General features: G+C 38.6%; 1 protein-coding gene across 1 annotated transcript; it reads left to right on the top strand.

Moving 5' to 3' along the window:
- Positions 1-9,224: 9,224 nt before the first annotated feature.
- LOC102273288 (olfactory receptor 13H1) lies at positions 9,225-10,151 on the top strand. The gene has a single exon (XM_005909498.1). It carries the CDS (start codon positions 9,225-9,227, stop codon positions 10,149-10,151), a length of 927 nt encoding a protein of 308 aa, XP_005909560.1.
- Positions 10,152-19,456: the final 9,305 nt, after the last annotated feature.

Genomic DNA, 19,456 nt, shown 5'->3' with positions numbered 1-19,456 from the left:
TTGAGTGTGTTTCATACTCAGTATGTAATTTGGTTCTTTACACTACCCATATGCAGTACTTTGAGTAGGGATGATGGTTCACCATTTCAAAAACATGAAGAGGTTAATAGACATACTACAATAATAAGGCAAGTTTGTGACATAGCCAAGCCTAGAACCCAGATCTGCCAAGAGGGCATTTGCATTTTTATATTGGGGTCATTTATGATAAAGTCTCATATTCTGAAGTTGGTGCCATTTACATGAACACATTTGGTACAACTCTCTTATGAGAAACTCATAAAAAGTTTTTGAAATTAAGTCCCACTGCTTGGCTTCTGTTCATACAGAACATTTTTTTTTCTATTGTTTTTAAGCCTTCAAATTTTCTCCACTCTCATCTTGAGAAATTCTCCATTCCCCCATTGTTTACAATTAGTATGTCATTATAGGGCTGGAAGTTTCAGGTTAAGTTAACTGCCAAGTCTGCCAACTTCTTAACAATGCCCAGTGTGGCATCTTTGGGGGTTTGGAAGAAATAAGTTTTAATTGTTCAACTTTGAGCAATGCATTGAGGCTAATTATGCCTCCTGAGCCTGGATGAATCTCTCAGACACAAAGTTGTTAGAAGTGTTCTATAAGTTCCTTTATGAACCGTTCACAGGTTAAAACCCTAGACCCTTAGTAGCCACTCCATAGTCCTTTTCTTTATATGTTTCAAATGGAAAATATTTTAATTTGGAGAGAAAGAATGATTTTTACAGTATTTAGTTTGAGCCACCTCTGGAAGGAGGCATTTATTGATTAATTCTTTATTTCAACAAATATTTATGGGTACCTGCTGTACCCTAGGCACTACTATAGCTGGGATAAAGCATTTGGTAATCTTACTGCACACTTCATTAATTAGGGTTCTCATCCTTGATTCTAAACTTACCACTTCTATTATTCCTAATGCACTGTCATAGGCAAGATGGGACATTTGTCTCAAACTATACTTTATTTTTTAATTTGGTATTTACAGACATTTTCAAAGTTAAATAAGGCAGTGTCATGAGTTCCCTTTAGTTATCATTCATAAACATGTTTTTCTCATATTTTTTCTTTTATTGATCCTTAGTTTTCAAAGGCAATTTCAAAGTTTTCAATCTTTATATCTGACGGCAGGGGCCAAATACAGAGATCCACTTGGGTACTGTGCAATTACAAGAAATAAATATTTACCATGAAATGTGAAAATGAAAGAAAAGGATATGTTCCATTTGTCTAGGATCAACCTCAAAGCATCACAGGTGGGAAGAACATTTTTCTATTTGAATATGAGCACATCATTTCCAGTGTTGAGACAAATTCCTTATAAATCTATTTTAAGACTATTATGAGAAGCCACCAGGGCTTCCCTGGTGGCCCAGATGGTGAAGTTATCCACCTGCAATGCAGGAGACCTTGGTTTGATCCTTAGGTTGGGAAGATCCCCTGGAGGTGGGCATGGCAACCCACTTCAGTATTCTTGCCTGGAGAATCCCCATGGACAGAGGAGCCCGGCAGGTTACAGTCCATGGGGTCACAAAGAGTTGGACATGACTGAGCGACTAAGCACATGAAAAGCTGGCTGATCAGTCCTGTCCAGAACTTCATCTCCCTTTTTTTCCTGCTAATACACGGCTCAGGTCTATCTCATAGCATAAGGAAAAGGGAGAAGGCAGAATTGTTACTTGCTAAATGAAGATTGTAGTTTTGTGCATAACTCCAGACAAGCATCCAAAGACTGTGATGAGGAATTGCCTGGATTACAGTTAGCCTTTTGGAATTCACCACACACTTTTTCTTTTGCTCATCCTCTGATTAAGGATCTTTCAAGAGTGCGTCAGAAGTAGAGTTATTGAAAAGGTCTACTAGTCACAATCTTTCCAAAATAGAGAAACATATTCCCATCAGCTTAGTCCCCCAACCCCTGCCTCTTTCCCTTTGCCCACAGTAACTCCTGCTATTCAGTCTTCTAAGGCCTTCATTTCACTATTAGGATACATCCCTGCACTAAACTACAGAATCCACAAATGCCCCTCTCCCCGGCTTTTTTTTTTTTTTTTTTTTTTACCTTAACCCAGATCTTTCCTGCCACCCTTTTACTGATACTAGGATTTAACATAACTTCCTTAGTTATCTTTCATACACAGGAAAGATATTTATGACCCACTATCAAAAAAGGATGCTTTGAATATGAACAGTTTCTCTTTAACCAAGGTCATAATTGGAATGGGCCTTGGAAATGGTCTGTATGGTAAAAATAATAATAATAAGCCGCAGAAAGTCAAAGTGACTAGCCCAATGTCAGACAGCTTGTAAGGTGTCCACTTTCTCATTAGGCCCTCCCTTTTAAACAATTTGAGATATGACACTTTAGGGATGCATTCAGTGGTCATAACGCTGACTGAAGTTAAGTACTTTCATAAGAGCTGATTCTTTATCTTCAATATTGTGCTGTGCTAAGTCCCCTCCAATTCTTCTTGACCCTTTGGACTGTAGCCCACCAGGTTCCTCTGTCCATGGGATTCTCCAGGCAAGAATACTGGAATTGCCATTTCCTACTCCAAGGGAATCTCCCCGACTCAGGGACTGAACCCATGTCTCTTACATCTCCTGCACTGGCAAGCAGGTTCTTTACCTCTAGCAGTGCCGTGGCTCAGATAGTAAAGAATCCTAAATATTACTGTTTACTAATTGACAGAGAAACAAGTTTCAGCTAAAGATTGATACCTTAATAAAGTGGTAAAAATATGGCATTCTGAGTTACCCAAGGACCTGGAAAAAATCTTGTTCAGTACCAGATTTGAGACCTTTGTCCTCAAAGAAAGCATCAAGTAAAATACCATACAGGTAATTTCTTAAAAGTCACTGATCTGGAAGTAATAAAGCCTGAGTTTTCTCTCCATCTCTGTCTTTAATTAATTGTGTGACCTTTAGCCAATTCACTTCATTGCTTTAGGGCACAATTTTCTCATTTATAAAATAAAAGAACCAACTTATGCGAATGCATTTGGAGAAGCAGAAAAAGCTAATAATGGTAGTATTTATTGAAACTTTCCATGTGCCAGGCACTATTCTAAGCACTTTCCATGTATTTACTTATTTCCTATGAAAAGGAAAATTAGGGACAGATAATTTGAATTACTTGAACGAAGTCACATAGTTAGTAAGCCTCTGGGTACACAGTCATAACCACTACCTCAGACGGCTTCCCACTCCGCTATTATCTACTGCTACTACCATAAAAAGTGTTACAGAAGTGAAAAAACAATATTTTGTCCTCAGGTTACGTATGATATAGCTAAAGAATCCAATAACATAGACAAACATATAACAAAAGAGCCAAATTACTAGGCTGAGTGTTGAAAAATGGATTACGTAGTATTTTGCTCTTGAGGTTGGTAGACCATCAGGACTATTGGTGCAGAAAGAATAGGAGTGAGCTTTCAAAGAGCAATGAAGAAAGTATCCTGACTCAACTGGACAGAAATTGTTGAGAAGTCGTGGGAGACAGAGGTGGTTGTGAGAATCAATAAAAATATCACCATGTAACACTTATCACAGGTGCATATTTATATTCTTGGTTGCTAGGTTAATATCCATTTTCCCTCCATGAAAGTGGGATCTCTGTCTGGATTTTTTTTTCTCCATTGTATCCTCATTGCAAAGTCCGTTGCCTGACACATGGTGGGTAATCATTATTTGTAGAATAAATACAGTAATGTGTAAATGCCTGAACAAATGAACGTTCAGTGATAGATGGGGAACTATCACAGTTGACCTTGCATGTCACATGAAGGAATATAGACTTGATACAGTTGACAAAAAGCTCCCATGGAAGCTGTTGGAGCAGGCTGGGGTGGTGGAAATGGGACTGGAAAGGCAAACCTGAGGGCTATTTCAGCGTGGGAATCAATACCACACGCGCTTGCCGTTGCGCACTGTCTATCCCAGCCGTGCCCCGGTAGGCATTTCTCTACCAGCTGCAAGCTCTGTCATGGCACCAATTTAATACAGAAAGAATGTGAAGAGACTACAGACTGAAATAAAAAAGAATTATTTCTTAGTTCTCTGCAAAGCCCAACAGTGGTATACAAAAGTCTCGTGGTCTCAAAAGTCTCCTTTCTCTTTATTTGTTTTCCCTACACAAAATATCACTTTTTTCTTTTCCAAACAACTCTGGTTTGGCAAAATTTAATTGCCTGTTTGGGATGAGGTCCCTGAAGCTCTCACAAGTTAATTATTTCTTTCTGGACCAGAAACTTTGAACTGTACTCGTGAGATAAATGGTCTGGTAACACTTTGCAACTTCAAGGTATTTAAGTTACTGAGCAGCTCATCAACTTTCTCCTTGCACTTGAAATGGAATCTGGAAGAGAACTGGACCCCAGACATCATGAGTAGGCTGAGAAAGTAGGATCTATAGATTTAGTTCAGAGCAAAGTATATTCCCAGAGATAGAACCTCTGGTGATGGCTTCCAGGTAAACATATAGCGATGGATTCTGAACCTAGATCAAGAGAAGGGGAAGAATGGCATAATTTCTAAAAACCAAACTGCTAATTGTAAGGCAGGTTCTGTTCGTTATGTTTCCTGGACAACTGAGGGGTAACCAAATGGCTTTGGGCTTCAACTCCAGTTTAATGCTTTTGAAATGCTTTAGTGGGTAGAGTAACTGTCATTAGATCTTTTTGCTGACTGAGGAATGCTCAGGACCTTGGAGTCTTCAGGTTGTACACTTTCACATTCTGACACTGAAAATAGGTAGTAGGGAAGAGTAGGAAACTGGGTAAGATATTCACGGAGCCCAGGATACTTCCTTGAAATCATTCAGTTTTCTTTAAAGCCCTGAACATAACATGGTTTATTATCATTTCCGTCTTTTTAAAGTGACAGTTTGGTTTAATTGTGTTCCAGTTCATCAAGATAAGGTAATAGATAGATAAATATTGCCAAGAGGCAAAAGGTGTCTAATCTAGCAGCTCTAAAATTGAAATAATCTAAGGGTTTTGAGGCAAAGTATTTGAAAGACCTCAATCCTCCTTATGTTATAACTTTTCTAGGAAAAATAAGACAACAATGTATATGAGTCAAAGGTCAGTGACAGAAATGTTTGTCTAGGAAATTAAATAATATAATACCATCAACAAGGGCTGTACATCAAAGATTTGGCAATTGTAACTTGACCTAATTTTTTTAAAAAAATATTTTTTTCTTCAGGTTTCCAGGCATTTGGGAGTTTGAGAAGCTGGAAAGGCTTTTGAAATCTCATCAGGAGAGTTTTCAGGAAGATTGTCAGTGTTCCAAACCTGACAACTGTTAGAAAATTGATATTTTTGGCAGTCTCATTCTGCTCCATCTACTGGTACTTGAGAGGAACCTCCAATGGTGAGTCAATATCAGAAAAAGACTCCAATTTCTTTCATTCCCCTTCCTACTTTTAAAAAAAATCTCTACTCATTTATCAGACATGGGCAACCTCCAGGAAGGCAAACGGCAGCTGTTAGTTGAAAGAAAAATTAGGCTATATAAATAATTGCAGGCAACAAGACTGAGATGGGAAACATTCTTCTTTAATGATAATTTTAGGATAAGACAATCAGCACTGTCTTTGGACAACAGGGCCCACACTAAATGAAAAATAGTGCCCTTGATTTAGATGCTGAAAAGCCTTTGAGTGTGAAATGGAAGTTGTCATCAATTCTAGTTCCATAGGTCCAAACACAGTACTAATGAAGGCAAGTTCATAGGTTCGATTCCAGTTTCTGTCAGTAAGCTTAACACCATTAAAAACAAATCTCCCCACACCCACATAGACTGAGCACCAAGTTTTAGTCAAATGGCTCATTAGCTTTTTCAGTTAAATTCAGGAAAAGCTAAGGGATAGATTCTATAAAAAGTGAAAAGAAAGTGAAGTCGCTCAGTCAAGTCCAACTCTTTGCGACCCCATGGACTGTAACCTGCCAGGCTCCTCCACCCATGGGATTTTCCAGGCAAGAATACTGGAGTGGGTTACCATTTCCTTCTCAAGGGGAGCTTCCCAACCCAGGGATCGAACCTGGGTCTTCCACAGACCTGTCTTTCAGGCAGGCTCTTTACTGTCTGACCACCAGGGAAGCCCTAGACTCTATAAACACAACCTCAATACTGGAGAAACAAAACACATCTTTCAGGTCATTAAGAATGATAGGTTTATATAAGGAGAGAAAACATTTGATCAATATTTAATATTCAACAACAAAATCAGTCTGTTTTATAGCATTCTAGGAGCAACAGATATTTTTAAATGGCATAATAATCAGCAGTCTGTATCTATGCAAAACCACTTCATCCTCCCATCTGCAGCTTGTCCACCATCTTTCTAGATATTCTACTCTGAATGGCCCATATATAGGTAATTGAGAGTTAAACACAAACCACTCAAATTTCAAGTATGAGTGTGTGTGTTAGTCACTCAGTCGTGTCCGACTCTTTGCAACCCCATGGACTCCTCTGTCCATAGGATTCTTAAGGCAAGAATACTGGAGTGGTTGCCATTTCCTTCTCCAGGAAGTATGAGTGTACTAACTTAAAATATAACAGGCTTCAGGGCATTGTTTCATATAGTCATGTGACTCTAATCTTTCTACATTTTTCCTCTGTGGAAATGACTATTTCAATTTTAGCTTGGGAAGGAAGAAGCAATCCAAGGGAAACCCCTTTCTCAGAGTACCATGATAAATGAGGACAAAATCAGCATTAGATTTCTCAAGCTATGAGCACAGTCCTGTGAAGGCAAGTTACTATTCTCCTTAACCCTTACATGTGTTTACCACTTCACAAGTGGCATGCACTTTCACTTCCATGAATGTAACATTCTTGTGTACTTAGCCTGTCTGGGAGGCTGAACAAGTAGAGAACTAGACACAGAGATAGGTTACTTGGACTCCAGGACAGAGAAGTGGGAGATTTATAGAATCTTCTTTGCTAAAGACTTCTAAAGACAAGTGAGTCTCCCATTTCAAAGATGGTTAGAGAAATTCCATCCCTTAGTAAACCCTTTCTGTAGCCCACATGCTTCTCCAACAGTGGAGAAAAATGTGGATTCTTCCTATTCTGAGGAGTGTTGAATTTTGTTTTGTTTTCATTTTGATTGAGGGAAATCAGAGAATCCTAGCAAGTTAGAGGTAGAAGGACTCTTAGAGATCACTCAGTTTAACTAGATTGCAAATAAAAATCTCAGCCAGTGAAGGGAAGAAACTTATCCAGAGAAATAGCCAGTGGGTAGCAGAAGCTTCAAGAAATGGATAGAAGAGAAGGGAAAGTTGCTGTCATGAAGGAGCACGTATACATTAGGGGGTGCTTGGCATATAAACAGCATTATCTAGGGAAGAGGCAGGTGGAAAGAGAGGCTGTCTTTTAGTGTGGAACAGCTAAAGAGTTGCATTCACACATTCATTAAGCAGATAATCCTTAAGAACCTTCCATGCACCAGGCGCTATTCTAGGTTTTGGGCATGCAGCAGCAACTTCACTAAGTATATATTCTAGTTGAGAGAGATAATTAAAAACATAATTCATAGATAAAATATATAATGTGCTAGAAGTAATAATTCTAAAGAAAACAATCATGTACAAAAGGGAGACGTAAAATACCAGGGGTGAAATGTAAAGCTTTTACACAGGGCGGCCAAAGAAAAACTGACCAAAAAGATGCACTGTGAGTAAAGACTTAAGAGGAGTGGGAAGACAAGCTATACAAGGATCTTGGTTTCAGAAATATGGAGTAACAAGATCAAAGAGATCAAAGGCTCTGAGAAAGGGATGAGCCATGGTGTTTAAGGAACAACGAGGAGGCCAGTGTGACTAGAGCGAAGTAAGCAAGGAAAAGAATAGGAGGCACTGGGGTCCGAGAGGTAAAGGGAAAGCAAACCATGTAACACCTGATAGCTCATAGCAAGGAGATGGTGCTAAATTAGGTTGAAAGAGAAAGCTATAGAAACTTTTTAATGGAAAAGTAATCTGATCCAACTTACAGTTTAGCTGAATCATTTGAAGTGAATGGGGGCAAAGCCAGAAAGAGGGAAACCAGTGAGGAAGCTGTTGGCAAAATTCAGGTGAGTAATGACAATGAATCGGAATAAGGAATGGCAGTGCAGGTGACAAGAGGAATAGTTTGATTCTGAATAATATGTGTGACCTCCCAGGACTTTATACATTCCTCTATTCATTCCATATCCAACAGTTACATATAATGGCCCAGGCACTGTCCTAGGTACCAAGGACAAGCCAGTAAAAAAAAGAAAAATAGACAAGGTTCGGTCCTCAATCAATGTACATTTGCATGGCAGACAAGTAAGTACTAAACCATCAAATCATTAATGCAGTTTCAAATATTGGAACGTGCTATCAGAAAAATTAAGCAGCATGAGGGGAAAGAGAATGATGAAGGTGAGAAGAGAGTGCTTTTTCAGGTAGGGTGGTCACTTCTTACCACTCAAACTTTTAGAAACATCATATTAGATTGTCACATTCTTAACTGGGGCCCTGAAATCACAACAAGGAAAACACCATAAGAGCTGGAAATGTAACTCCAACCATGGACATTAGCAGAGTTTTCACAGACCTCAGCAGTTCCATGATAAACCATATTTATAGAATATCACTTCAGACCAAAGAAATACTCGGCAGGACTCTATGACAAGAACCATAGTAGATACTAACAAAATGGGAGAATGGAGGTATGAACAATCTAAGAGTGAGACACAAGAATAGGCAATATTTTAGCTAAGACTGTCAGAAGGTACCCTCTTGGTGGAGGCAATAACTCAACCTGACAGATGTTCAACCATTTTTATGAATCAGAATTGTCTTGGAAAGTGAACAAGTGAGAGAAGCAGAAAGATGCCCTCCTTTTCCTCTCTTCTTACTTGGAAAAAAATGAAACAAAAAGGCATCTGGCAAAAGTGGGTTGGAGAACTTTTCATATAACCATTTCTAAAGGATGGGGAATTTGCTGTTTTCCAGGGGAGGGAGTAGATTTTTAGCTTGGCCTCTGTTCCCATCATAGATATCTCATTTGTATTCTTATATCTCTTGAAGAGGGCAAAGAGAATGATCCTGTACACCCTAATTATTTCCAACTTTCTTATACCATCCTTCCGTGTCTATTCTCATTCTCTCAGGTAAAACTAGACAACTACATTGGACCCATTCAATGAATAGTGGAAAGTGGAAAGGATGGCCATGGATAATGCTACAGCAGTATTCGAGTTTCTCCTTATTGGAATATCTAACTATCCTGAGTGGAGAGTCACATTTTTCACATTGGTGCTGATCACTTACCTCAGCACATTATTGGGGAATGGACTTATCATCTTTCTTATCTACATTGACCCTCACCTCCACACTCCAATGTATTTCTTCCTTAGTAACCTGTCTTTCTTGGACCTTTGCTATGGAACAGTCTCCATGCCCCAGGCTTTGGTGCATTGCTTCTCTGCTCATCCTTACCTTTCTTACCCACGATGTTTGACCCAAATAAGTGTCTCTTTGGCCTTGGGTACAGCAGAGTGCCTCCTACTGGCTGTCATGGCCCATGATCGTGTGGTTGCTATCGGCAGTCCCCTGCGCTATTCCGTGGTCATGAACAGCTCAGTGTGTGTCTGGCTGGCTGCTACCTCATGGGGGGCATCTCTTGTGCTCACTTCCATGCTCATCTTACCCCTGAGGCTTCACTTCTGTGAGGCAAATGTCATCAACCATTTTGTCTGTGAGATTCTCTCCCTTCTTAAGCTGGCCTGTTCTGATACCAGTCTCAATGAGCTTCTGATCCTCATCACAAGCATTTTTACCCTTCTCCTACCCTTTGGGTTTGTTCTCCTCTCCTATGTCCGAATTGCCGCTGCTGTCCTAAGGATTCGCTCAGCTCAGGGTAGGCTCAAGGCCTTCTCTACCTGTGCTTCTCATGTGACTGTGGTGGTGATCTTCTATGGGGCAGCCATTTCCATGTATATGAAACCACAGTCCAAGTCATCCTCGGATCAAGACAAATTTATCTCAGTGTTTTATGGGGCTCTTACACCCATGCTGAACCCCCTAATATATAGCCTGAGGAATAAGGATGTTAAAGGGGCAATGAGGAAAGTTATGGCAAAAAGGACATAAGTCTTCTTGGCTTCTAAACTTCTAAAATACCATTCAGCTACATCTTCAGTGATGGTAAAAACTGTTTAAAAGTTTCATTTTTACCTTTAGTGGTTGTTGTTCAGTCATTAACTCATGTCCAACTCTTTGAGACCCTATGGACTCTATGGACTGCAGCACGTCAGGCTTCCCTGTCCTTCACCATCCCCCAGAATTTGCTCAAAAAGTGACCATTGAATCAGTGATGCTATCCAACCATGTCATTCTCTGTTGTCCCCTTCTCCAGTGGCTCAGATGGTAAAGAATCCACCTGCAATGCAGGAGACCCAGGTTTGATCCCTGGGTCAGGAAGATCCCCTGACCCACCCCAGTATTCTGTCTGGAGAATTCCATGGACACAGGAGCCTGACGGGCTACAGTCCATGGGGTCACAAAGAATTGAATACGACTGAGGGATTAACACCTTTACCCTTGGTACAGTAGGTGATTGTCATGTGAGAATCTTCAGGATGTGTTCACCACAAAAGCTTATTCCTACTGAGACTTCAATTTCAGTTACAGACAGTACTTTTGGGGGGCTTCCCTCATAGCTCAGTTGGTAAAGAATCCACCTGCAATGCAGGAGACCCCAGTTTGATTCCTAGGTTGAGAAGATCCACTGCAGAAGGGAAAGGCTACCCACTCCAGTATTTTGCCCTGGAGAATTCCATGGACTGTATAGTCTATGGGGTCGCAAAGAGTCGGACACGACTGAACAACTTTCACTTTTCACTTTCACAATATTTTTACTCTTTCTTTACATAAAACACATTAGTAGTCACCCGTCAAGCTATTCAACTTCAGGGAAATAAATGTCTCAGAATCATTTCCTCACTGACAGAAGAGACCTAAGCTGTAAGACAACCTCCTATGACTGTTAGCAGGAGGTGAGGCATAAGTGAAATTGGAAAATAGGACGAAGAATGGTATAATAAAAGGCCAGAAGACAAATGTCAGAAATTTTACAACTTTACTGAAGGCAAGGCCTGTTGTAAAAGCACGATTCTCTCCACTTAACCTCAGAATCATGAGAAAATTGTATCATAGCCATTTCCTACGTTACTGTAGTGTTTCATTTTTTTTCTTTTTCTGAACTTCTTTCAAATATATTATCTCATTCTGTATTCCTAATATTGCTGTAAAGCTGGTAACAAAAGTTACCATAATCCATCCCTCACGTTAACAATGAGACAAACAGAAGCCCAGAGAAAGATGAACAATTGTCTAAAGCCTCACACAAAACAGAAAATTGGACAAAAGATTTACTAAGCATGGCCCCACCCATCAGAACAAGACATAGATTCCCCCACAGCCAGTCCCTCCCATCAGGAAGCTTCCACAAGCCTCTTATCCTTATCCATCAGAGGGCAGACAGAATGAAAACCATAATTACAGAAAACTAACCAAACTGACCACTTGAACCACAGCCTTGTCTAACTCAATGAAACTACGAGCCATGCCCTGTAGGGCCACCCAAGATGGATGGGTCATGGTAGAGAGTTCTGACAAAATGTGGCCCACTGGAGAAGAGAATGGCAAACCACTTCTGTATTCTTGCCTTGAGAATCCCATGAACAGTATGAAAAGGCAAAAAGATATGACACTGAAAGATGAACTCCCAGGTCAGTTGGTGCCCGATATGCTACTGCAGTAGAGGGGAGAAATAGCTCCAGAAAGAATGAAGAGGCTGAGCCAAAGTGAAAACAACGCTCAGTTGTGGATGTCGATGGTGATGGAAGTAAGTCCAATGCTGTAAAGAACAATATTGCATAAGAACCTGGAATGTAAGGTCCATGAATCAAGGTAAATTGGAAGTGGTCAAACAGGAGATAGCAAGAGTGAACATCGACAATTTAGGAATCAGTGAACTAAATTCCAAGGGAACATTTCATGCAAAGATGGGCACAATAAAGGATAGAACTAAAGACCTAACAGAAACAGAAGATATTAAGAAGAGGTGGCAAGAATATATAAAAGAACTATACAAAAAGGTTCTTAATGATCCAGACAACCATGATGGTGTGATCACTCACCTAGAGCCAGACATCCTGGAGTGTAAATTCAAGTGGGCCTTAGGAAGCATCACTACAAACAAAGCTAGTGGAGGTGATGGAATTCCAGGTGACCTATTTCAAATCATAAAAGATGATGCTGTGAAAGTGCTGCATTTGATATGCCAGCAAATTTGGAAAATTCAGCAGTGGCCACAGGACTGGAAAAGGTCAGTTTTCACTCCAATCCCAAAGAAAGGCGATGCCAAATAATGTCCAAACTACTGTACAAATGCACTCATTTCACATGATAGCAAAGTAATACTCAAATTCTTCAAGCTAGGCTTCAAGAGTACATGAACCAAGAGTTTCCAGATATTCAAGCTGGATTTAGAAAAGGCAGAGGAACCAGAGATCAAATTGCCAACATCTGTTGGATCATAGAAAAAGCAAGAGAATTCCGGGAAAAAAAAATCTACTTCTGTTTTATTGACTATGATAAAGCTTTTGACAGTATGGATCACAACAAATTGTGGAAAGTTCTTAAAGAAATGGGAATACCAGACTACCTTACCTTCCTCCTGAGAAACCTGTGTGCAGGTCAAGAAGCAACAGTTAGAGCCAGTCATGGAACAATGGACTGGTTCCAAATTGGGAAAAGAATATGTCAAGGCTGTATATTGTCACCCTGCTTATTTAACTTATACGCAGAGTACATCATGAGAAATGCCAGACTGGATGGAGCACAAGCTGGAATCAAGATTGCTGGGAGAAATTTCAATAACCTCACATACCCAAATGACACCACCCTTATGGCAGAATGCGAAGAAGAGCTAAAGAGCCTCTTGATGAAAGTGAAAGAGGAGACTGAAAAAGCTGACTTAAAACTCAACATTCAAAAAACTAAGATCATGGCATCCAGTCCCATCACTTCATGGCAAACAGATAGAGAAACAATGGAAACAGTGACAGACTTTATTTTCTTGGGCTCCAAAATCACTGCAGATCATGCGTGACTGCAGCCATGAAATTAAAAGATGCTTGCTCCTCGGAAGAAAAGCTATGACCAACCTAGATAGCATATTAAAATGCAGAGACTTTACTTTGCCAACAAGGTCCATCTAGTCAAAGTTATGGTTTTTCCAGTGGTCATGTATGGATGTGAGATTTGGATCATAAAGTTTAGTGCCAACGAATTGATGCTTTTGAACTGTGGTGTTGGAGAAGACTCTTGAGAGTCCCTTGGACTGCAAGGAGATCAAATCAGTCAATCCCAAAGGAAATCAGTCCTGTATATTCATTGGAAGGACTGATACTGAAGTTGAAGCTCCAATACTTTGGCCACCTGATGTGAAGAACTGACTCCTTGGAAAAGACCCTGATTCTGGGAAAGATTGAACACGGGAGGAGAAGGGGAAGACAGAGGATGAGATGGTTGGATGGCATTACCGCCTCAATGGACATAAGTTTGCGCAAGCTGAGGGAGTTGGTGATGGATAAGGAAGCCTGGTGTGCTGTAGTCCATGGAGTTGGAAAGAGCTGGACACAACTGGGTGACTGAACTGAACTGAAAGTCATATATAATTGGTAACAGAATAAAAATTAGAATTCAGATCATCTATATGCCACCTCTGAACTTTTCAATATTGTCCAGAAAAGTATCTGGAATTTTAAAATTATAAATGCACCCAATATTTATCAAGCACTTAACCATATACTGGGTACTGAGCTATGTCCATTATCACATATAATTCTCATTACAATTCAGGGAAGAATCACTATTATCAATCCATAGTAGAGATAAGGAAATTGAGACTCTTAGAGGTTCTGTGATTTGCCCGTGGCCATAGAACCAGTATTTAAACCCAGATATAACTGATTTCAGATCCCATTCACTGTATCCAAATTTCAGAGGCCTTAGAGATTATTTAATGAAGTGATTTTTAACCGATTTTTTGATATAATTTATGTACAATAAAATTTATGTAATTACAGTGTACAATTTATTTTTTTTCATCTTGTAGCATTTTTATTATGAAAGTGCTTTTATAAGTCAAATATACAGAAATAAATTATGTAAAGCTAAACTGAGTAAGGGCATATTGTGGTCTAGTGGGTTCTGACTTTTAACTCTCGTAAGAATCACCAGGAGGAGCTTTTATTTTATTTATTTATTTTTTTTAAGACTGTTCTATACGTCAGTGTCTCTTTTGCTGTCTCGTATACAGGGTTATCGTTACCATCTTTCTAAATTCCATATATATGCGTTAGTATACTGTATTGGTGTTTTTCCTTCTGGCTTACTTCACTCTGTATAATAGGCTCCAGTTTCATCCACCTCATTAGAACTGATTCAAATGTATTCTTTTTAATGGCTGAGTAATACTCCATTGTGTATATGTACCACTGCTTTCTTATCCATTCATCTGCTGATGGACATCTAGGTTGCTTCCATGTCCTGGCTATTATAAACAGTGCTGTGATGAACATTGGGGTACACGTGTCTCTTTCCCTTCTGGTTTCCTCAGTGTGTATGCCCAGCAGTGGGATTGCTGGATCATAAGGCAGTTCTATTTCCAGTTTTTAAGGAATCTCCACACTGTTCTCCATAGTGGCTGTACTACTTTGCATTCCCACCAACAGTGTAAGAGGGTTCCTTTTCTCCACCCTCTCCAGCATTTATTATTTGTAGACTTTTTGGATCGCAGCCATTCTGACTGGTGTGAAATGGTACCTCATAGTGGTTTTGATTTGCATTTCTCTGATAATGAGTGATGTTGAGCATCTTTTCATGTGTTTGTTAGCCATCTGTATGTCTTCTTTGGAGAAATGTCTATTTAGATCTTTGGCCCATTTTTTGATTGGGTCATTTATTTTTCTGGAGTTGAGCTGTAGGAGTTGCTTGTATATTTTTGAGATTAGTTGTTTGTCAGTTGCTTCATTTGCTATTATTTTCTCCCATTCTGAAGGCTGTCTTTTCACCTTGCTAATAGTTTCCTTTGTTGTGCAGAAGCTTTTAAGTTTAATTAGGTCCCATTTGTTTACTTTTGCTTTTATTTCCAATATTCTGGGAGGTGGGTCATAGAGGATCCTGCTGTGATGTATGTCAGAGAGTGTTTTGCCTATGTTCTCTCGAACATTAAAGATTAAAGACAATCTCTTAAACAAGTGGTGCTGGGAAATCTGGTCAACCACTTGTAAAAGAATGAAACTAGAACACTTTCTAACACCATATACAAAAATAAACTCAAAATGGATTAAAGATCTCAACGTAAGACCAGTGTACAATTTAAATTTTGACAGGTACTCCCAGAACCACCACCACTATACAGCTACTTAACAATTTTATCACATCCAAAAGTTTCCTCATGGTCTTTTGTAGTCCACCCTTTCCTCCACCCCCAACCCCTGGCAACCACTCATCTGATTTTTTTCATTATATGTCAGCTTTGATTTTCTAGAATTGACTATAAGTGGAATCATACAGTATATGCTCTTCTGTGCATGGATTCTCTTATTCAGCAGGATTTTGAGATTCATCCTTGTTGTTGTAGGCATCAGTAGTTTGTTCCTTTTTCCTGCTGAATAATATTCCATCATACAATTGACTATGTTTTAAAAACTCCATTCCCTGTTACTGTACATAATATAGTGGTTTTTAAACTTTGGTTCATGCAGTTCTATGGGTTTGGCTGTGGTGCCTGGAACCTGTCAATGGAGGTGAAATTTTCTGTGAAAAATTTCATTTGAAAATGGAGTTCTGATAATAAAACATTTGACAAACAACGATCTATTACAGAGCTCTTGCTTTAGATAAAGAATCAATGGCTCAGTGAACCGAATGTAAATTTCCCAAGACCATGAAACTTTTTGGAAACAATCTAAGACTAAGACCCAGATATCTTGTCTCCTGGTTTCACTTTTTGGGCAGTTTGACCAAACATAATGAAGTCTTCTCCAAAGCAACCTGATGGAGAACTGGACATAGATGAATAGATAAAAAGATGATGCACAGCACCTAGATCTGAAGTACAGCATCACTGAGCAAGCAGATATTCAATGCACTCGTCAGACACTGACCACTGGAAGTTGATGCCGCTTTGTTTGGTACTGCAAAGAGAGTACCAGACACACAAGAGACCTGCCTCACATGTTTACTCACTAACTAAATAAAAGGAATGAGTAAATCACTTATCAAAACAGTCTAATTTTCAAATACATGCAACATTTATTCAAATTCCATCTATTACATATTTTTAAAAGATTGTAGTATTCTCGGCCACAGAAATCATGTTTTAATATCAAGAAATAAAAAATAAATGCAATTATCCTCAAATTAAAAATAAAAACATTTTAAAAATAAAAACTAATTTTGAAAAAAAAAGCCAAGTGATTGAAATCTTGGATTTATTCATTCAACCAATGTTAACTTTCTACTTTTAACCAGGCACTAGGTACTAGGTGCTAGGGCAAGTTTCATACATTTTGCAAAATATTCTTTACTATTAAAATAAATATTTCAAATTAACATTGTGAAATAAAGTTAAATTGATGGAATCAATAAAATTTTACATGAAAAAATAATAGAGCCTTTAGGGAGAGAGAAAATCAGAAATTAGGAGAAATATTAAGAGTGCTCATTTTAGTGACCTTGCTTTCAGGGGGAGAAATATTCTACTCTCTATTACAGCTCTCTATTTGCAGCTTAAAGTGAGAATCGTATTTTTGTTAATAATGCCTCTACTACAAAACTGTAACTGTCACTAGATGCTTTGTCTCCGTATTGACTTGTTGGTAGAGACACAGCTTACAGACAGAGTGACAGAGTGGAGTCTGGAGATGGGGCTGCAGAATTGATTCTGCTACTAACTGGTTATGTGACCTTAATTATATCACTCTTTGGCCTTCAAATTTGCTCATCAATGCAATAGGAAAGTTGTGTTTGTTACCCAAGGATCTCTCTAGTTCTAACATTCTGCATCTAGGTGTTATTTTATATAGATTTTTTTTTTCTTTTCTTAAAAAGAGAATGATATCATCAATTTACTCTGCAACTTGCTTTTTCCACTTGACAATATATCATGAACATTCTTCCAGATCAATATATACGGATCTATCTGCTGACTTTAAATTTTAACTTTGAAACAAGTAGGCACTTGGCTTTTTTTTCCAAATTAGTTTTTATTTATTTCTAAAATGTTTTTATTTTTAATTTGAGGATAATTGCATTTATTTAACAAGCATAGCAGCTAGTTAACATAGCTATGGCCCTTTCAGCACCAGTGTTCTGTTTCTAGGCATCTAAATCCCAAAGGCAATCTAATGCAACATTGATACTAATTCATTTTAACTATGAAAAATGAATTGTATGAGGGTGCTGTAGAACAAAATCAATTCCAGATTGTTGAAAACCCCTAAGGTTGACTATCACTTGGCCGCTTGATCACTCACAGGCACTGTGAGAAGCATTCCACTGTGCTCCCCATTCTAGATAGCTGGGTAGTGAAGCTTACCTTGCTTCACCTTGGAAAGCAAGGATTGGTTTGAAACTAAGATAGCTCTGCTAAAAATTGAGAAGAAAGTTTGCAAACTGAAAAAAAAAGTTGCAAAATGATATTTTCCAATAGAGATTTAAGGAAAAATACCATGCCCCATTCATAGGATTGGGGATTTCACTTGAGGAAAGGCAGTGAACTCACTATTTAGACCACAGCCCCTGGAGCCAAAATTTTTGGATTCAGAGCTTCATTCTACCAGTCCTCTTTCAAGTTACTTTCTGTGCTTCGATCTCTCCATGTGAAGTGGGCTGATGTAACACTACTTATAGTGTTCAGAGTTTGATTATGTAGACAATCCCACTCTAGTTATATCAGGCAGGAAGGGATTTAATAAAGAGAATTAGAGGTCTATGAAGCCTTTGGAAGTGTTGTGAGAGGGAAGGTAAAAGAATGTTGCCAACAACTTTAGACAGTTGCAGGAATTGCAAGAATCTTAGGAAGTTTTAAGGAAACTGTTACCAATGATGTCACTGAAGTAGATGCTTCAAGGAACAAAGCTCAAAAGCCACTGAAATCTCTGTTTACAAAGTCTACATACTTTTACAATACAGCTGACAGCTTAAAAGGATGGGAATGGTGTTGAATGTGACTTCATAGCTCAGTTATAAGAACTGTATGACTCAATTCATGTAAAGCACTTAGAAAAGCACTTGGCCTATAGTTAGAGAACAGCAAGTGTTAGCTGTCATCGTGACATCTGGATCACATGAACCTAAGGCACCAGGAATTGAAATGCCTATATGCTTCTTAAATAGTGCTTTTCAAGGCTGCGCCCTCATCCAGGCATTCAAGCCTCTGTACATATATCACTCATTTAACATGCACTTATTAACTACCTACTATACAAGTAGAGTGGTATTGCCAGAGATGGAGTGGTCAGAAAAACATATTTGATCCTTCCGCTCAAAGAATTCACTGTCTAGGTGGGAAGAAAAACATATACACGGGCAGCATTACTATGTGAATTTATATCTTCCTAGTTCCTAAGATTATAAACACTTTATGCACTTTATGGTTTATCTTATTCTTGAACATATATTACCTCATATCATCTTCTAAATAATTTAATGAGATAAGCAAGCAGATATTATTACTATTGTGAAACTGACATTAACAGATGATAAAGAGCTATAAAAAGGCTGTGATATTATCAACGTTAGCAGTTAATGATATAACTGGGATTAGAATACAATTCTCCTAGAATTATTATGGTGGTAATTACTTATTGTATACAAATATCAAATCATTATGGTGTACACCTAAAACTAATATAATGTTATGTGTCCATTATACCTGAATAAAAAATTAATTTAATTAAAAAATACAATTCTCCTGATGCCAGATGCTCTTTTTGAGGGGAGACTGATGGGTTCAGGAGTCTTTGAAAAAGAAAAGTAGGAAGAAGGTAAAGCTGTTGCTGAATTGGGAAAGGTAAAAACATTAGGTTTTCAGATTGTCTAGCTAAAAAAATCTGACCCTGACTCTTATTGGCTATACAAACTTGGGCAACTTCCTGTCTCAATTTCCTCATCTATAACAGAATGACAATCATAGGACTGAATTTATAAGGTTGTTAAAACAATTGGATCAGTTGATTTTATATAAAATGCTGAGAACTATGGCTGGAACATAGTAAGTTCTCAATAAGCTTTACCTATATTATGGAGAAGGCAATGGCACCCCACTCCAGTACTCTTGCCTGGAAAATCCCATAGACGGAGGAGCCTGGTGGGCTACA

Source organism: Bos mutus, chromosome X (assembly GCF_027580195.1).
Source record: "Bos mutus isolate GX-2022 chromosome X, NWIPB_WYAK_1.1, whole genome shotgun sequence".
NCBI lineage: Eukaryota > Metazoa > Chordata > Mammalia > Artiodactyla > Bovidae > Bos > Bos mutus.
This window is presented reverse-complemented; position numbering and strand designations above follow the sequence as displayed.

Coding starts and splice junctions, on each gene's coding strand:
- LOC102273288 (XM_005909498.1), top strand. CDS start 9,225: ATGGCCATGGATAATGCTACAGCAGTATTCGAGTTTCTCCTTATTGGA.